Source organism: Sander lucioperca, chromosome 13 (assembly GCF_008315115.2).
Source record: "Sander lucioperca isolate FBNREF2018 chromosome 13, SLUC_FBN_1.2, whole genome shotgun sequence".
In the NCBI taxonomy this organism is placed as follows: domain Eukaryota; kingdom Metazoa; phylum Chordata; class Actinopteri; order Perciformes; family Percidae; genus Sander; species Sander lucioperca.
The window spans coordinates 11,300,364-11,321,402 of NC_050185.1; the positions used below are offsets into that span (position 1 = coordinate 11,300,364).

Here is a 21,039-nt window from a genome sequence, read left to right on the forward strand (position 1 = left end):
GTCTGTACATGAGGGAGGATGCTCAGAGGGAACCCAACCTTTCCAGAGTATGAAGTGACAGTCTGTGCGTTGTTCTCCACCGCCCTGGATGGTACTGGGATGTATTTTGGAAGGGCGGGGGGTCGGGCAGCAGCGACCCACCAGCATTACCGCCACTGAGCCTGACATGAATGACAAGTAAAGGAGCTCTTTCAATCGAGCAAACAGCACAGGAATGTGCATAAGTCTGCTGGGCTGCACTCAGCCTTGTCAAAGCGATATTTTGGACCTTTTGGACCTACCTCGTGTTGTTTGTAAACACCCCAAACCAGCAGAGAAGATTTCACAGAACCCTTTTATTTAGTGTTTTTAATTTCCAATTTTATTCTCTCTTTTTTTTTTAAACATTTTTGAGGAGGGGAAGTGGGTTTGTTATTGGGGGTGTTTTTCTTTTGTTAAGCGTGAACAGCAAACTTCTTCCATGGCACTGGTTATGGAGCCTGTGAGCAAGTGGAGCTCCAGTCAAGTGGTTGACTGGATGAAAGGTAAGGCTTCAGGCACGATGCTAGCCAAATAAAAACTGATATCACCAAACTGCGATATTGCAAAGAATACAGTGTTGCGCTGCGAGTCGACACGCATTTCAACACAGATTTCACTCGAGATGCCAAAAGGAGAACAAAACACCTGCTGAGCCTCGGGTTTTTTTGCCTCAACGGCATGCGGTTTCTAGAGCTTTTAATTACAGCCAGCCCTAAATTATTTGATCGATTTTTCAGTCTTACACAATGTGGAGACGACTTGCCCTTTCAGAGCAACATGTTCTCCAGAGCCCAACACATTCAAACGGTTTAAAACCTCTATTGTGTCCTGCGGTGGTTATTGTTAACGCGCGGGCTGCCTCGCAGGAGACTGGGAAACATAGCGCAGATCCAGTATTACACACAAATTATAACCCTTTTCACCAGATCTGGGGTCAGAATCTATATTTCAAGTTAGGCTATCGAACAAGATTGATATGTGCAATGTATAAAATAAGAGCTAGCCTATGTCATAGCTCTACAATGTCAGAGCTTGTAAAGCCATCTGTGCCAACTGCCAAATGTTGATCTAAGATGTTCTTAGTCATAAAGAAGTCGCAGCTGAGAAATAGTTTAAAAACCTCATAGTGCACTGAAACCCAAGCTGATGCTCTCTCATTAGTATTTGAGAGTAGCCTATATTAGCTCGAGGTATTTATTCAGGCATAAGCATTAGAGTGTAAATCAGAACATAGCTTCACATTTGGGAAACATCCAGCAGACAAATGAGGTTCAAATACACGTGCACAGATAGGATCCAGTTTGGTTATGAAGCACTCTTAAGGCTAACTGACATCCAAGAGAGAAAGTGATGTTTTGACTAAACTGAACTGTGAATAATGAAGGCCTGGGCATTCAAATTAAGTTGGAAAGCTTAATATATAGTTGTTCCAATGAATTCATCATTGATAAAATGTGGTAGCTGTGTTGGATGAGAGGATCCTTAGAGGGAAATTGTCTGTCCAAGACCTATAAATGGCCCACACAAGCTGCTACCAGGGCACAGATAACTCATTAGATTTGCTGCCTTTTTGTCTGTTTGCATTACAAAGCAATTGCCACTGGCGGTGCTGTTACTATGTACAAGATGTAAGAAAATATGTTAAACTCAGTAGGTCTGTGTATTTGTCTGTTAGTTATCTATGTTGTTTTGCAGAGCCACATGCCACAGCCCTTCAGAGATGCTCCCGATGAAACATACATACACATCTTTATCGCCTCCACACACATGCACACTTACTCATAACTCTAAGCCTGTAGGGCCTTTTCTGCTGGCTCAGACATATTCTGATTGCAAGCATCAGACCTCTCTTGGTATGAGTTGTGTGTTACAAATACCTGAATCTAATGCTGCCTTTGAAACAGGGTGTTTGTGAGTGTGCTGGCTCAGTAAAGACAGTGTATAGCTTCATGGAGGATTTTTACTGACAAAGGAGACACAAGGGTGATAGGATGCGTAGAAACAGCTAAGACAGAATGGCCACAACAGTTTAAATGAGATCTAAGATGATCTGTAAAGTAACTGGTAGCACAAGTGAAAAATGTAGCGAGCGAGAAGCGGTAGATTGAAAATGAGAGAGGGCTCTTCAGTGTCCCACATCTGACAAGTGGAGCAGAGACAATTCTGTGCCCAGAGCCCAGTAATGGTAATTTAAAGTGAGGGACAGAGTGGCACTGAGAGACACTGTGGGAGAGAAAACCAAGAGGGGGTTTTGTTCTTGTCTCACATCCATTCTCAGCTCCTGAGGACTGGCAGCGTTTTGTCGTAAGCATTCACAGGTTCCATTATTATCATACCGCTCTGTGATGTCACTGGAGGCCAAATAGGGGCACCCTATGACCTTCCCACAATCCCTCTCCACCCCCTGTTAGTGTTTTGTGTCCCAGCTGTGACAAAGAAAAAGAGAAGAAAAGATTCTCCTCACAAAAGAGCAAAGAATTCCAGCTTTGACCGAATGTGTGTTCAGTGCCTGGTAGCTGCGCAAACACATATGATATGTACATTTCTAGTATTGTTTTCATGAACTGTGTGTGTTTTGAGGCACAGACTTAATGCAGGCTTAGTCTAATCTCTTTGCTCTTCCTGGCAGTGTGCATTAACATCATTTATGTTTTGTGAATCATACTGTATCAGTTTTATATTTGTTCTCTTTCAGTCTTTCTTGCACACAGTGACAGTCACTGACAGTGATCAATGACAAGTCAGATTAACAGAAATCTATTTAACAACGCTAACAGCCTTAAATTTCTCTCTTACCTCACATTACCAGTGGATCATCTAGAATGGAGATCAGGATGTGTCAGTGCTGCGCTTTTAATTTATTTCTCTTCAGCGTGCCTCTTAATCTGACCTGTAGATCACATGGACAGAAAAATAGATGTAGCGGAGATTACTTAGTGCAATCAGCGAAGTATACTCCATCTAGAGGGGCTCTCTATTACACGGTTCTACAGCCAGAAGAACAAGTATGAAACAGATATGGTGTTTCAGTTTGAAACATAAGCAGAAACAGCATGTTAGTCTTACTTTTTGTGTCTTAACTCTCCCATTTCATTTATACCCATCAAAATAGTGCTATATGATGCTTGACATAAAAATGTAAAATCCCATGGGAGTAAGTTGCTAATGAACTTGCTTATAAAAGCTAGATGTCTCATGCTACACTTTTTGAAAAGCATCATGTCCTCTCTTCACGTATTTCTTTAGTTGGTCCTGCGGTCAGGGAGAATCCCTGCCAAAACCCTGCTTCATGGTTTCTATGGTAACATGAGGAATACTTCACTGACATAATGAGTCTCAATTAACTTGGTTAAGAGGCTGATTAGTTAAGCCTTTAAATTTTATGCAAAACCATGAAACTCCCTATGTGTCCTCTCCACCGTTTAGCTGCCAGCTAAACCTGATCTGAATGCTTGATCAGGTTTAGGCACAGCACTGAGACACATGTATATGATTGGTCCACAGCGATGAGAAGACGAGATGAGCAAAGAGGTGTGTGTGTGTGTGTGTGTGTGTGTGTGTGTGTGTGTGTGTGTGTGTATGTGTGTGTGTGTGTGTGTGTGTCCCTCTTACTGAGAAGATGGAAACAGACTGAGTGTATAGAAAACAAACATACAAAGGCTACCCTCTCTGTCTGGTAAAAGGATAGCCAGTTAGCATTCAGAGCACATTCAGGTGACGTTCCTCTATGATATAGACTAAATACGTATATAAATGTGTTGGAGCTGAAATTATTTGACAATTCATTTAATTTTCAATCGACAGAAAATTACTCTTCAACTGTTTTAATAATCGATTAATCGTTTAAGTCTGCAAGACTGTACTGCTAAGAAACTTTGAAATGTGCTGTTTTTGAATTAATGAAATGCTGTATTTCTTCTTCGATAGTAAAATTAATATCTTTGGGTTTTTTGACAGTTGCTCGGATAAAACATGCAATATTTCAAAGACATACCTTGGGCTCTACGAAATTATGATGGACTTCTTTCACAATTTTCTGACATTTTATAGACCAAACGATTAATTGAGAAAATCATTAGCACAATAATCGATAATGAAAAAAAACATTAGCTGCCCTTAAATTAGTTATTCACTAAATAGTGTGTTTGGTTGATATGAAAGTTGTCACAGAAATTGACGATAAAAGTGTATAGTTGGGAGCGACCTCTAGCTCACCCGGTAGTTTGCTGGGTGTCATCCCCTCACCCTCCCCCTTTCCTGTCATTCTTCAGCTGCTCTTATAAAAAGCCTATAAAAGCCCCAAAAATTCTTAAAAAAGAAAAATCAAAAAAGCAGTCAAAAACTCAATCATCAAATCAAAATTTTATTACAGAGTTAAAATGAATTTGCTATTTACAACACACAATGTACATTGTTTCTACATAATTTGAGATCATTAGGACAGTGGTAGGAAGCTAAGAGTACAGAGGGTGGACATAAAACGATTAACACCTGTACACCAGGTACATACTGTATTGATGCATGTGTTAACACAGCACAGTTTGAATCCTCCGTTGATAAGGTTAAAAAATGTATGGAGACAGGAGACGCAAAATCAGTTTGTTTTAGTCTGCTGCACTTCATCGACTGCTTCACTGTAAGACTTCACACCTGCAGCAGCAGTGAAAGATGTAACACAAGCTGAGCACAGACACGCAGCCCCTTTTTAGTTGAAAGCTTCTAGTTTAAAGCTCAAACTACACCTCAGGACTGTTGAGGAGGAGGAATCTGTCGGAATTCTTGCTTGACACGGACTGTTTCACACTTAACTCAATACAACCTGTGCTCACACTTTACAGATTTACAGCACATATTCTGGCAAGAACAGCGATATCAAGTGCTATTGGGTTATTAACACATAATGCAAATAGAGGTTTCATAAGAAATCAGAAAGTCTGATGCCTCCAGCAAACAAAATGTTCATGTTGTTTAGCTCTACTGAAAGTTTTCCTGTGTAAATCCCTCAGGCCTGGATGACTGCCTGCAGCAGTACATCAAGACTTTCGAGAAGGAGAAAGTAGGAGGGGACCAGCTGCTTCGTATCACCCACCAGGAGCTGGAGGATTTGGGAGTGTCCAGAATCGGCCACCAGGAGCTCATACTGGAGGCTGTGGACTTACTTTGTGCTTTGGTGAGTCCAAGCATCCCACGCTCGCTTCCCACTACTCTCTACTGTCACCTCAAAGAGTCCAGACCAATGCTGTTGGAGCATTTGGTGCCTCCTCAGCTTTTTAAAAAAATTTGCTGGATTAACCCCAACAATGTCATATTGTCAAGCTAGAAAATAAGGTTGTTTTTTAGTCAATTTTTAGACATTTTGGATATGTAAGATTTCAACTGATATTAATGATGTTAAACTGTAATTTTCCATAAAGTTATTATCCCTGAAGTTTGTTAATCAGGGAACGAAGTCAGTAATTTCAGAATTAGGTGAATTTTGATTGGGAAAATGCTTAAGGCCTTAATTTTCAAACATCACAGCAAATCTACCAGAGATCAAAATATCCTCTACAGGCAAATATTACAGCTGTCATTAGTGCTGACATGGATTATAGCCTCCTCTGGAAGGGATTTCTGCTCTTAGTCTCAGAAACACAAGTTTTGTGTGTGTAAGCGTGATAGACTGCTGCTCTGCTGATCGGGCTAATGTGCTACTGAAGTAGTGAAAGCCCAATATTTATACAGCTTGTGACACTCACTCTACATGTCACTGCAGCAACCTCAGACCTGTGTTACCTTGTGATTCAGGTCAGCAGGATCCCAATGAACTAAGATAAACCAATGAAGATGTTACTTCCTGTTCAGGAGAGTCTCTTCCTTCAGTGAAACCCAGTAGGCGGCAGTAGCTCAGTCCATGGACCCATATGGACCAAGTATGAGTGTGGACTGGCAGCTAGAGAGGTGCCAGTTCACCTCCTGGGTACTGCTTTGGTACCCTGGAGCAAGGCACCGAACCCCCAACTCAGCTGTTCCATGGGGCGCTGTATCATGGCTGACCCTGTGCTACCTCCTCAATTGCATGTGTGTGTGCTGTGTGTTTAAAGAGGGGATCTGCAAAAGATGTTTTTCAACTGCCAATTACCTTGTGTGGATTTACAATAATAAATAGATAGACTAATATAACACACCCATCAAGCCAAAAAACACATGATTTTAGGAAGGGGGGAAATCTTAGCTATGGAACACTTTTCATTCATTGTTTATCCAATTATTTATTGGTGTGTTATATTTCTTTGCTTATTTAGCAAGTTGTTATTTAGGAAGTTGGCAATATTTGCTATTAGAAGTTAACTTACCAGTTAATGGATTTTATTCTTTACAGCTTTTAACAAGGCGTATCAACAAGGTGGGTCATCCACCTGCTGAATCTTTTCTTAAGATGCTTTAATTTCCTTCTTTTCTGACCCTTTTTTTTTTAGATTTGCACTCTGAAGGGATAGTCAGACAATCTGAAATTATACATAAGGCGCCCTGGTAGCTCACCTGGTTGAGCATGCGCCCCATGTACTAAGGTTCAGTCCTTACCGCAGCAGCCCGGGTTTGAGTCCTTTCCTGCATGTCATCGCCCCTCTCTCTCTCCCCTTTCCTGTCTTCAGCTGTCCTGTCAATTAAAGGCCAAAATGCCCCAAAAATAATCTTAAAAAAATATAGTATACATGGATGTCAATACAGAGCACCACTTTGGTGGTGATGTTTAAGGTGAACAGTTAGACTGAGGACATAGAAAAGGAGAAGATTGTGAAGGATGTATGAGAAGTAGGAATAAAGGAGAGAGGGTGGAATAGAGATGAAGATGGGTACGTGTTAGCCCAAGAGACTGGATAGAGATTTAATGGACTGAGGTCACAGATGCAATCTGAATCTAAAGTCCTCTCATCCTGCATCACTGCAAGGGGGGGCCTTGCTTCAGCCCCAAAGCTCCTTATGTAACTGGGATTTAGTTTTAAGTCTCTCAGGCACTGCTGTATTGAATATGATTAGTGGCCCTCCTGCCGCACTCTCCCCTCCCAAGAAACTCTGACGTGACAGACGCCCACACAGGCCTCCACGTGCAGTTTGGCGTATGGGGGTAATAAGTGTTCCGCTATTCCTCGTCATGTAACATGACAGATGGAGGGGAGTGTGGCCGGGTGGATGGGTCAGTGGTTTCATCCCTCTTTGTGTTTGTCATAGGGCAGCATCTTCTGTATTGTGACAAGGTTGGTTCCTCTGTCAGTAGTTTTTTTTTAATTCACAGAACAATTTCATGACAACAATCAGTTTCAGCCTCCACACTGGAGAAATTCTGGGGTGCATCCCAGCTAAAACAAAAACTGACAAACTGGTCAAACCGAGTGAGTTAATTTCCTCTCTCCTTTAGAATTATGGGCTGGAGACTGAGAATCTGAAGACTCTTTCTCATAAGCTGAACGCATCTGCCAAGAATCTGCAGAACTTCATCACAGGCAGACGGCGCAGCGGCCATTACGATGGCCAAGCCACCCACAAGCTTCCCAACGACTTTCTTACCTCTGTGGTGGACCTGATCGCTGCAGCCAAAAGCCTTCTGGCGTGGCTGGACAGGTGAGATTTGCAAAAAGATGCACCTGTAATACATTTAATCATGTTAAAAGCCATGTGTAAACACTTGGACACACACTTACATACATGTTCATGGGACATACATGGATTGGATTTTCTTTACATTTTTACAAAATGACATGCAATCAATGAAAAAATTGGCTTCTAAAAGGAATGAGAACATGTTATTTATCTGGCATTATGCATTGGTTCGTGTAGTCTGTTTTGGGGATTCTAGTGTGTTTTTACCACATTTTGTTTTTATTGTTATGTCCTTGACCAATCAACTGACAAGAAAAGATGAGCAAAGTCCTTATATAAGTAGACTTTGACAGGGTGGCTAAAAAGGCACTGAGCAAGTCTATTTATATGTTGCTTTATCCCTTTGCGTCTCTGTGTGGTTGTGCCAATGTGTGTGTGTGTGTGTGTGTGTGTCTGTGTGTGTTTGACAAATTTGGAAGTTCAAAGCAGACAGCATCCAATAGCAATAAACCAACAATCAATGTTTCATTTTTATGTTTAAATGCATCTTTGTTAACAAGGATGGAGAAGAAAATGTTTTTAGGTGTACAGTATGTATTGGTGAGGAATGCTTAACAGTTCATATTTATTACACAGTGACAGCTCATTTTGGCCTTAATCATATATGAATAAAGATGCTGTTTTTATATATATATATATATATACTAAATGTGTATTAGCCACTTAATGTTCATTTACATCATTGTTTTTCAGGACAATGATACACTGTACATTTAAGGAACATCCAGATCTAAATCTTACTTTACATCCTTTTAAAAAAAAAAATTGAAATGTGGATAGAAATAAAGGAATCCTAATGCGTGTGTATGTGTGCTAATGGACACAACTGTGTGTGTGGAAATGTTCCCACAGATTTACCAATTATTTTGTCTCAAAGGAAGAATGATCTAATGGTTCATTCCAGGTGCTCCTTCTTTTTCAGGTCTCCATTTGCTGCAGTGGCAGATTACTCCGTGACTAGAAACAACGTGATTCAGCTGTGTCTTGAGCTCACTACAATTGTACAACAGGTAAATCAATTGTATAATATAATATCATATTATTATACAGCTGAGTAAAGTTTATATCCCAATTAATGAATTAATTAATTCTAAATACACATAGAATCTACAGCCTTTAATACATGAACACAACTGCTATTTTATGCACAAATTGCATCCATATACATATTTAAACATGAGTAAAACTTAGAGGTTTAAACAACGGAAGATATACATGAAGAACAACAAAGCTTTGCAACTGTTAAAATGTCTATAACTTAATAACTACTTCAGTTCAGCTAATCACTGATACCAGAATGAGAACTTCATTCTGTTATTGAAAAATGTTCTAGTTTTTACCGTCTGTGCGACATAAAAAAGCCTTCATACCGTGACATAATCCAATATTCAGATATTTTCAAAACTAAAGACAGATCAGATAAAATGTTCATCAGATTTGAATATCAGTGTATTTGTGAAAGTAATCAGATCAGTAAATAATGAGAAAAGTGATGCTTTATAGGTTTTAGGACAGTCTCTATGGGGGATAATGTTAACATGGAGTTGAGGGAAAATGTAACTAGGAAAAATTGAAGGTGGGAGTGAAAGAGGGAGCGTTGAAGGCCGAGAGAGACTGGCAGAGTGAAAGAGAGGGAGAGAGAGAGACATGCCTCCGCATTGGTGATTCATTTGTTTTGTGTTTGTGCATGCCTGTGTGGGAGTGTTGGGGGTTATAGGTGCCAAGCTGCTCGGTTTTTGCTTATATCCACCTACAGCAGAAATGCCAATAATAACTCCATTTTGACACATTCTCTTGAGGTAACAGTGCTCTCTGAATGTTCCCCAGGACTGCTCTGTGTACGAAACAGAAAACAAAATCCTGAATGTGGTGAGTTGCTGACATTTTTTTTTTTACACTGGATTGAATGTAAATTAAGCTATAATGTGCACACTTTGAGGTTGTACTCATCCCTGGTATGTCCTCCCCAGTGTAAAACTCTGTCTGAAGTGTGCGACCACATTATCTCTCTGTCCTCCGATCCCATGGTGTCCCAGGCTGCACATTTGGAGGTTGTGCAGCTAGCCAACATAAAATCCACTGAAGGACTGGTAAGACTATCCCTCAATCAGACTTTGAGAACCACGCTAATTCTTTGTAAGTTTCTTATTGGTCATCCTACCCAGTATGTCATTAGAGGATGCGCTATGTAAGTTACAGGCTGCTTAATTACATAGTTATTGCAAGAAATAACTAAACAATTACCCAGCAATGTTGATATAATGGGAAATGGTTGTAGTGCATAACTGAGCAGTTAGTCAGTAATTAAGATTAAGATAAAAACTAGTAATTGTATTGAAATTAATTGTAAGATGGTGATATGTATATATACAATACTGGATTGTGACTTGAGAAGCCAATATAATAGCTGGTAGTTACTGAGGAATATATATTTTCAGCCCAAATTGTACTGTAAAGCCTACTTCTTACTAACTAGTTTCCATATTAAGAAAAAAAGGCAATGAATATCACTACTAAATGTAATTACCTTCATATGGTATACGTGTGCACTGTTTGTATGAAATACACAGTTTCCACATAGAAAATTAAAAGAAAGTTATACTAAGCAATTTCACTGCAATTACCTTTTACATGGCTTGTAAAATGTTTCATTGTAGTATACTGGTAGTTTCTATATAACAAGTTAAGACTTTTTAGAAAAATGAAATGCATATTGCCTTTTTTGGCCTTGCAGCGTGCATGTAATTTAGCAGCCTATAAACTAAAAAGGTTACCAAAGTTAGCGACATAGCTAATGAACAGAGTCAATAGCATCACATCGTAGAGACTTTCTTTAAAGGTGAACACAACAATATGTAAGAAGCATACAAGCCCAATACCCCACACAGGTTTATAATATACTTTTCATTACACTTGAGTATGGTTTAATATACTTAAAACATCAAGATGTTAAATTGTTTTCCAGGTTTGATGAATTGAACACAGGAAAAAGCTACCAAAAAAGTAAAGTACAAAACTACTAATAGTGCTGGATGATGATGGTGAAACCTACTAATTACAGACATTGCAGCAGCATGACGTTTGACAGCATATTGACTTCTTTTGGTTCAAATATGGCATATGCAAATGATCTTGCAGCATGCATCTCACTCACTGCAAAAATATCTAATTCAGTTGCTCAATCACTAATACTAACCTTGCCTGATTTGTTTGTTCCAGTTATATCATCAGTTATCATTTTACTCTTTCTTCTGTAGGTGTTTTGGGACCATGAAGGGACCAAGCACACAGGCTATTTACTTGAAAAAAAAAACTGTGGAAACCTTCAAAATATTGATAGGAATAAAACTGGAAAGTTTAGTAAATTTTAGAGTGTGCAAGAAAAAAAACAAGCGGCCACCTCCGATGCTGAAAAATGAAGCCATTGCGGAGATTCTAGTTTCTCGAGTGGCCACTTGAGGCAGGCTCCAAAAGCAAGACAATCCCCATACATACACCACCATGTTAAAAATACTAACTTTACAGCAGAATTAAACATGTTTACAGCCTGGTACAAAAATGGTTATAGTGTCTAAAGCTAAGTTCACCCTTCATGACAACTGTGAGTGGGGGGGGGAATTTTTTTATATACGCACCCAAATTATTATTAGTATTATTATATTCAGGCTTAAAGTTCTGCATAATTAAGGACGTGGCCACTTTGAGAGACAGGGGGGAGCAGTCACTTCTGCTTCTGCGAGCGAATGTCGCCGGACTACACCACTTTGTAAACATAGCCATACTGAGAAATACAGAAAGAGTTTTGTGGAGCTGATAGTCTTAATTAGGTTTGTATCAACTCATTTGACAATGGCTTGAATGTAATGGACGATTATTAATATAAAATAGTTGTGCACTATAGCTTTAACGCCAATGCATTGTTGGTGAAGGGAATTTAATTTATGGTGCTCACAGCATTAATACATTGCAGTAAAAAACTGTAAACTGTTACTGAGGTTAATACAAAGACTTTGCTGTTAAAGGTTTATATCCAGTTACCCAGAGTATCCAGGACTTTGTCTGGAAAGACAAGTGGCTATTGATTTTTTAAATTAGCACTTTAACCATGAAACATGGTATCATTTTATATTTCAAAATAGTAGGAACATTGAAGTAAAACTGTGTGCTGCTGTACTGTCCAGCATCTAATGGTGCTCACTAGCTGTCCCAAAACTGGGTTTTGCTGAGCTTATGGGCATATGAGTCAGCTGATAAAAAGCAACATAAAAAGAACGTGTTGTCCATGTTGAAATGACCAAAATACAAAATGCTCAAATTTACAGATTATGCACTTACTTTGGGGGAAACTGTATATACTGTGTTTAGTAGCAGAGAAAACACTTATTTTTGCCGCCACTGTATAACCATCAGCACTTCAATGGACTCCATCTTCGCACTGACCTACACTCAGGCATGAGCGCCCTGCTTGGGGCCACAATAAAAGCCCCACCCCCACACAAATGCTTGCAGGGGGCATGGAAGTTCTCTCATCCGTTCTGTAAAACCTGAACACAACAGTGGGCCCAGTGGCCTAAAAATAAACCTCTTATACTCATCTTGAAGACTGTGTGTGTGTGTGTGTGTGTGTGTGTGTGTGTGTGTGTGTGTGTGTGTGTGTACATACTCATGCACATCTGTGTCCGAATGTGTCTGGGTGTGTGTTTGTATGTGTGTTTGTTTGTGTGTATGTTTCTTTGTAATGCCCTTTAGACCCCTTTTAGAAAAAACATGTAGCTGTTCTGCAACATAGGAACGGTATTTGCAGATAAATAATCCTCCATGTTTGATTCAATCTGCTTGAAGGAGCATTATGAGTTAGACTCATTAAATTACATAAATTCAGATGGTGCCATGTATGTTTAAAAAGTACACCCATGTGATATTTAAAGACCTTGCTGTAGTCATTTTGACGTTTGTCTGAAAAGGCAAAACTGAGCTCAATATGAAAAATATTAACGTCTTTCACTGCTGTTAAAAAAATAATTGAGATAAATCCAAACCACTATCAATTTTGCACTTCAAGCAGATTAAAACGAATGCTAAGAGTTGCATATATATACAACGAACCAGGTCTGTTCTGCAAGTGGCTGAGTCAAGATGCGTGTGTTAAAGGAGCCTTACGTTAGAGTTTACTTTCAAATATAATACTTTATATTTGTGCTATCTTCCCACAGGGCATGTATATCAAATCAACCTATGATGGTTTGCATGTAATCACAGGGACAACAGAAGGAGTAAGTACAAGCCTTTTTGTGTTCACTTATGCAGATCTTGGCCTCACTGCTCACGTGTAATATGTAGAGTTACGTGTCGCTTATGGTTGTATCACAGTAAGCTCATGCCAAGACAGTGAAATAGAGCTGCAGTTATGACTCTGCCTGTCCATCTGTCCATCAGTCTCTGGCTGACCGCTGTAAGAAAATCCATGCTGGAGATGAAGTCATTCAGGTCAATCTTCAGACAGTGGTAAGTCCACTGGCTTATTTTATGTGTTTTTCCCATTTGTTGTCTGAATTTGAATATGATTTTTTTATGCGCATTTTGCATTTGCAGATTGTTTATGCAAATGTATGTTTTATTCACACACGCTTGTTTTGTACACAAAAAATACCTCAGATGTTGTATGATTTGTGATTATGCTGTGAATATGTATTCCTTTATACACATTCATATCTGTGTTGCAGCACATCCACAGTGAGCCCTATTACTGGACCTGTTCTTGTATAAGTGGCTGGCTGTAATTTCAATTTAAATTTTATTTATAGCATCATATCATAACAAGAGTTATCTCGAGATAGAGTAGGTCTAGAACACACTATAATTTACAAAGACCCAACAATTCCAGTAATTCCCACAAGAGCAAACATTTAGTGCGACAATGGCAAGGAAAAACTCCCTTTTAGGCAGAAACGTTGAATGGTGAGGAAAACTTCCTTTTAGGGAGAAACCTCGGACGGACCTAGGCTCATGGTGGGCGGTTGTCTGCCAGTGCCGGTTGGGGGTATGATAAACAGTGGCAATTATAGTCACAATAAAGATAAAGGAACTATAACTAGAAATAGTGTTGTAGTAGTTAATGGCGTAGCAGGGCACTGCAGGGCGTAGCTGGATGTAGCAGGGCATAGCAGGGCATTGCAGGGCATAGCAGGGTGTAGCAGGGCATAGCAGGGCGCTTAGCAGGACCACGGTGACAGCTGCAACCACGATTTAGGTGCCACCCTAATCCAGGGAAAACTGCAGGGCGAGAAAACATAAGGTGGCTACACACCCTTCCCCGCCAGTCTAGGCGACTCCTCACTCCCTAACTATAAGCTTTATCAAAGAGGAGAGTTTTAAGTTTACTCTTAAATGTGGTGACGGTGTCTGTAGTGCCTCTTGTAGGGAGTTTTTGAAGATTTTTACTCTGACTGGATGGATATGTTTCTTTGCCCGTCACAGGGTCAGTGGGATAGTCAGGTGAAATTGTTGAACTCGTGCTCATGAGAGCACTTCAGTCAATCAGGAGGTACCTGCTTATGGCCCTTAACAAACTGTAGACAAAAAACACAATTTTCAATGTGATTTCTGTTAGTAGCATTTAAACTCGCAGACACCCATGATGCACCCATAGAGGTGTTTTTACTTATTGATTAGACCTCTCCTCAAATCAGGGTGGCAGTGTATGGACTGTGCTTGATTGACATTTCCCTCACATTTCATGCAACAAAGATCCTTGGCTGTGGATGTTGCCATTCATGGTTGTCACCTTAAATCCCTCGACCACCAGGGCACTCCCAAATTTATCCTTCTTATTTGGTGACATTACATTATTCTTAGCTGTGCCGAACATCAACCTGAGCAGAGCACTAACCAGCCTAAATAATTGGCCTTTCACTTGTTTTTGCAAAGAGACAAAACTGCAGAAACTGCCTGTTGCTGTTGTAGAAACATAATATTATATATATTCAGTAGAAATTAAAGCATTGTCAAGTGGTGCACAATTTAAATATAGCACTCTTTGTTGAAAATAATTGCTACCGTGTGCAACAGCAAGAGGATAATTACACAGCTCAAGTCAGGTTCATTTCAGTCAGTCAACTCACCCACTAAATGCAGCCATTTTTATAGCGAATAAGTGCAAATACAGAGTTGATTTTGGTGTCAAGGCTCTTTTATCTCACTGTGAAGCATAGTTTAAAGGCTGCCAAAAAGTGAGAGAAGGGAGGTGTCAGTGCATGCAATACACAGACTGTCTCCCAACAGATCTTTCTTTTATGGCAGATAATGTAACCTGTCATAGTAGAAAAGCACAGTTGTAATTATTAACATTAATGATGAGTGACTAGGCCATGCATACACAATACCAGGGTTTTGATTTATGATATTAATTACACCTGTGCATTTCATGAAGCATTTTGCTTTCTTTGATTGATTGGCATCAGCGTTTCAAATTTACAGCTTGAGTGACATCAGTTGGAATGTCTTGTGTCCTCTCATGTTTGTTAATTTCTTGTGTATTACCTGGAAAAAAGTATAAAATGAATATTATTATGTTGTATTTACTGTTTATTATTAGTACATAGTATGGAACTCATAGGTGGATGCTGCCATGGAAGTGATGGTGAATGAAAGATCTTGCTGCGGCTGTTGCTAAAAAGAGGGGCAGCAGCTGAGTGAGTTTGACAACTCAGTGATGGCAATATGTAAACTCAGTTGACGTGCCGGCTTACCCAAAACCACACTGTCACTCGTAATGACTGCCATAACCAGCTTAAATACTGTTAATTCATTTAGTTTAGTGTGACTATAGTGAAGAACAAATTTGTGGTGGGGGTCTTTTGTTCATGAACATCCCATTGTATTGGTGGGGGGGGGGGGGGCAGGCATCAGCCACGATGAAACCTTTGGAGAAACAAGGCGATGTTGCATTGAACTACATGTATCTGTGGTGGGAGGATTCCTTACACCATCTCTTCTCACAAGAACTTTAGAAACCAGAGGATAGAAAAGTACTGAAAAGGTCTTAACACTAAAGCAAGGAAGACTATCTTCAGGCTCGAGAGACAAACATCAAGGTTAAAAAAAAAACAACTAATAAAAAGAAGAGATGCTTGAAACAGTTCAGGGATCTATAATTAATGCAGCTGGGAGAAGTCCAGCAGTAACACACAGAACAAAGTTCACTGGATTGTAACATCCTTCTCCACGAGAACCATAACAATGGCTGCTGAGGCAAAGGAGTTACATCAACCAAAGGAAAGTAATGAAGGAAAGTAATGAAGGAAAAATCCTCCGAGGCAAAAGCGGCCTTGTGATTAAAATTGAAAGTGTTATGACACATGTAGAATAACCTAAAGAAATGGCAAATTATGTGGTGCTATTGTGCACAAAATTGAAAGGCTGTAAAAAGAATAAGGCAGCATGTCGGACATAAATAACTTCAGGCAGCAAGAATAGATTGAATTTCTGGTGCAGGTCAATAAATGGGGAAGGTTTCACACACATGAAAAAGGGATAGTACATTTTAACACTGGAGAGTGTTACAAGAATCCCCTAAAGGAAATGAGACAAAAAGAAGAAACCAGTGACATAACGATTTATAAGAAACACCTTAAAGCAGACATTTCTTTACCAAGGCAAAGTAGTAGATAGTTAGAGACAAAAAAAAGCTACATCAAACAGCATACAGCAAATCATCTCACTGCTTTAAATAAATACATTTTTTGGGTCAGACACAGCAAAACAATCTTTTTTTATCATAGAATAAAGCATGCTTTGGAGTATAAAAGTGTCTGTTTCAGCCTGTCTGTCTCTTTAATGCACTTTCGGTGTGATACATTTCTGTGTAGTGGCTGTCAAGGTGAAAAATTACTTGGAAAGGAACAAAGTGATTGCTAGGTCAGTGGCTAAAAAATGCCCGTTTTCTCAGGCTGCTTGAAATACGCAAGATGTACTGAAACCCGGTGCAGTCAGCCAAGCAAGAGAGGATATTTCCTCCCCAAACTGGACCAGGCATATTTGGTTCAGCTGCAGACTGTGTTTCTCTGGGAGGGATGTTTCTTGTGCCAAGTGTCATCAAAACTGGGTTAAAGACTATTTACAAGGCATGCAGCTGTTCATAACACACAGCATCAAGGCTTACCACATCATGACCGTGCCTGCAGATTGATATCACCGGAGGTGTACAAGATGCCCTTTGGCATCCAACTTTGCATTAACCATCTTCGTCAACATGAACCTAAGAGGCTGTGCCGCAGTTTCCAACCATCAGGTCGCGTGTATTATTAAAATAACGGCCATATCAACACAGACGTGGGTTAGGCGTAAAGAAAAGCCATCCAAATCATGTGTACTATTCATTAACTGGATGTTTATATTGAAATATCAGCTTATTATCTCTGTAGTCTGAGTCATGGGGATGCCTGTGTGAGGAAACCCTTATCATGCTATTGTTGTTTGCTAGGTGGGCTGGCAGCTGAAGAACTTGGTGAACTTGCTGCGTGGGGACCCTGCAGGTGTGACCCTGACGCTGAAGAAACGGCCACAGAGCACACTCACGTCAACCCCTGCTCTGCTCAAGAACATGAGATGGAAACCCTTGGCTCTGCAAGTATGATGACTGCTTTCATCCTCCGCAGATATATTTGTGCATGCCTATTTGTGTGTAGATATGTATTTGTATGTGTTTATCTCTGTGCTTCTGTCTGTTCAAAATGAGACTGCACAGACCATGGACATTAGACACCAAAATCCTGGACCAGCCCATAAATTACCAAAATGTAAGAGTACAAAGTGAGAATGATGTTGAATTAAAGTAGCGCTTTTACAATAGAATGTCATCTAAAACAAGATCCCTGAAGCAAACATTAACTTTGTAAAAGGTATAATTTTTAGAGATATATCATTGCTATGGACTGCACAGTATTGTGCATGTATTTGTTTTTATTGCATCCACACCTTGCTACTAATTGGTTGGACATTCCAGCATCATTCATTCACAAGTTGACCTTAGTGGCATCTGTTGTCCTACTTCGGTCAAAGCAACCACATTATTAGGATCGTGTGCCTGAGCCAGAATGGGTGGAAATGAGAGGGATGTGTATTAATGTAGCCCAGCCTTTCTTTGAGTCCTAGGCCAGAGAAAATGTTTTCTCCCCCTCGAGGCCCTGAAGCGCGGTCCTGCACAGCCTCCTCCCCCTTCACATCACACTCTCATTCTTCTTCTTCTCCACATAAATCAAATTTGCTCTCCTGCTGGCATTTTTAAGGACAGAAGAGACAAAAAAGAACACAGAAACTATTTTTTTCTGCTCTGAGATGTGACTCAAATTAATAATGTCAAGGTAGTTTGTTGAGTTATTAAAAAGAGCAGTGTGCTATGGAAGCCCTGCAGTAGCTCTGACACACATAATGGTCTTATGATGAAGCACATCTCCCCATAATACATCTCAGATATTAGTCAGCTGTGAGTTATGAAATATATTAGCATAGTTTGAGCAGTGACAAATTAGTATTCTAATGTTGAAATAATGTCAGTTCTTACTCATTTAATAAGCTAAGTTTTTTTGGAAGTCCATGTTTTATCACTGCAAAACTGGCATATTGTGATTGGATCTCTCTCACTATTTAAGCTAAGTTGATTATATGATGATATCATAATGTGACTAGAAGGTAAAAAAGGAAAAAGGTATTAGATACATATTCTGTTATGAAGCCATAATGAATAAACAAGGAGCAATCTATTTCCATGTACTGTTTTAACAGACTATGTAGGCTATGACCAGATTTTCCTTGACCTGAATGAAAGGGACAACGAGACTGCACACCAACCCGTCTTCTTGTCTGCACTAGTTAGAACTGGAGCATCCGAAACGTACAGTACACTGCTCATTTCACGGTTGAGATGCTCAGCAGCACAGTCTGAACTGAACAAATGGTCACTGACTGACTAACTGACTGGACTGCTGTGAACTCCAAAATTTCTGTGTGTCAATCCCTGTAACTGTTCCTCTCTCTCTCTCTCTCTCTCTCTGTCTGCCTGTCTCTCTCTCTTTCGCACATGTTCACACATACACACACACACTCACTCACTCACTCACTCACTCACTCACTCACTCACTCACTCACTCACACAGCCAATCTTCCCACAGAGCCCCAGCAGCAGTGTCGCCACGCCTACCAGCACTTTAAGTACTCCATCCAGGAGGAATAGCTGTGCCCTGCAGGACCTCTACATCCCCCCTCCTCCAGCAGAACCCTACACCCCCAGGTGAACTAACACTTGCATGCTTTACCAAATACAGGTACCCTGTGGAGTTTTTGACCACTAGTAGTGCTGTGGAGCAATGTTTTTACAAGTGGGACCCCGTTTTGTTTGTATCAAAGATTCTCTGTAACTAAAGATAGCGCATTACACGCTGCGCCAATGGTATGAAACGGTACACACTTCCTGTCTCCTAAATGCATAATTTATTAATATTTTCTTTTGCTAGATATTTGTATAGCTAAAGAAATATTTAGCATTACGAAAATGAGGTTTGTTAGGCCGTTCACAACTGATAGATGACATTAGCTGTTGCCAGATCTCGCGAGAGTTTGTTCCTGTGAAAGAAACAGGTCTCGAACAAAGTTTTCTCCTGATTTGTCCGTCTGGAAAATGCCATTTTAGTGTCAGAATGTTCAGGAGTTATGTGGGTTGTAAAAAATGGGTCCAATATTTACTTTGGTAACCACGGGGCGAAAGAATTGGTCATAATGTGTGTTCATATTGACCTCTCCCATTCACAGGTCCCAATACACTCGGGACCTGCCGCTAGTCTCCTAAAGAGGCGTGGCCGTGGCGAAACCCACGTGACACAGATACAGGAAAATATTATGGCATTTCGGTTCTAAACTGTGTCTGTTTGTATCCTGCTCACGCACAAGGACACACAAATGAGCACACTCCATACACATTCATGCTATTGATTTCATAGTACTCCACTGACTGACAGTCGGTGACACACAAAGAAATGTAGAATTCCACCCACAAAGGCAGTGAAGAAGAAGACAGCTACTGTAGCTAGCAAATATGAATGTAAACAATGCATGGGTAAAAAAGTTGGGTTTGCGAGTGTTTTTTGAATGGGCTTGGGGCTGAGAGCCACGGACAGGCTGGAGAAGTGAGCCAGTATGAGAGACGGACTAACACATTGTTGGTTTTGGGCTATTCATGGGATTTGTTGACAACAAATATATAGAATATAGCCAGCCTTATCCTTCAAACTAAAAACCTGGCCGTTTTTTTTTAAGAGTTTACACGTATTAATCCTACAGTACATTCTGATGATGGCATTGCTTCTTCTTTTCTCTCATATTAGTCCAGATCTTCACTGATATTTAAATGACTTCCTGCTTTCCGTTACCACAGAGATGACAAGGGAAATCTGTCGGGTGACGAGCCTCAATCGGATGTCCATGTCTCAGAGGGATCTGAGTCACCAAACTCCTACCTGGACCAAGAGTGTCGGCGGAGATTTCCTCTTGTGGAGGAAGATGCCATACTGTACTGTTACGAGTATGACCAGAACCAAGAGGTGTCATCAGTCCGCAGGGGAAGCACTCCCACCTATGGTAAGACCTCTGCCTCATCCGAAACCTCGCTGCTGTAATCGTGAGAGCCAAGAGCTCAAAGCCCTACGAATGTGACGTTTGTATTCTTTTGAGATTTTTTTGAGACGTCTGCGGCTGTTTGATGTGTGTGTGGGCAGCTGTGTAATATTGACGTTCCATGCGCCTCCTCGCTCCAGGCAGGCTCAGGCCCATCTCAATGCCGGTAGAATACAACTGGGTGGGAGACAACGAAGACCTGGCCAAGCTGAAGAGAGAGAGCAGGAGAGGTGAGTGGGAGGCAGTGGGAGAGAGAAAAAGGAAGGGAGGCAGAGAAAGGAGGGACACGGAGAGGGACAGAGGGAGCTGAGGTGAGTGGGTGGATAGCTCATAATATCCTCACTCTCTTAGATCTCCGAGCCAAAAAGTAGAAGGATGAGCTGGCCTGTCAAAACTGATAACATGCTGCATATCTGTTCGTGCCTCTATCTCCTCCATGTGTTCACAGTCTATCACTGCTCCTTTTTCCCCTTCACCCCTCTTTTTCTCACTCTCAGCTTTGTCGTTTCTCTCTGTTGCTTTGGCAACCATAGAGATATATCTGGAGATTTTCACATTGTGTTGCTGACTGTCGAGCTAGGTGGTAAATAGAGTGGGAGGAGACTGAATTGCTTTATTTCAGTCTCAAAGAAAGACTTGAGTGATGTGTTTGCTTCCTCTGGGGATTGTTGGTGATATGTTGCTCCTTTGGGCTTTTAAAAAAAAAACAGA

General features: G+C 40.5%; 1 protein-coding gene across 7 annotated transcripts in view; it reads left to right on the forward strand.

Annotated features, from left to right (window-relative positions):
- LOC116064892 (connector enhancer of kinase suppressor of ras 2-like) overlaps window positions 1-21,039 on the forward strand; it is a 29,690-nt gene continuing 8,651 nt past the window's right edge. Inside the window, exons 1-12 of one of the 7 annotated variants that reach the window (XM_031320255.2) lie at window positions 1-524; window positions 5,028-5,191; window positions 7,421-7,623; window positions 8,567-8,672; window positions 9,469-9,531; window positions 9,633-9,752; window positions 12,876-12,935; window positions 13,099-13,167; window positions 17,144-17,290; window positions 18,831-18,949; window positions 20,090-20,292; window positions 20,469-20,558. In XM_031320255.2, the coding sequence (XP_031176115.1) occupies window positions 461-524; window positions 5,028-5,191; window positions 7,421-7,623; window positions 8,567-8,672; window positions 9,469-9,531; window positions 9,633-9,752; window positions 12,876-12,935; window positions 13,099-13,167; window positions 17,144-17,290; window positions 18,831-18,949; window positions 20,090-20,292; window positions 20,469-20,558 (1,408 nt within the window). In that variant the 5' untranslated portion in view covers window positions 1-460. Of the gene's footprint in view, window positions 525-5,027; window positions 5,192-7,420; window positions 7,624-8,566; window positions 8,673-9,468; window positions 9,532-9,632; window positions 9,753-12,875; window positions 12,936-13,098; window positions 13,168-17,143; window positions 17,291-18,815; window positions 18,950-20,089; window positions 20,293-20,468; window positions 20,559-21,039 lie in introns of all 7 variants that reach the window. The other 6 variants (XM_031320254.2, XM_031320257.2, XM_031320256.2 and 3 more) reach the window with 6 other exon arrangements.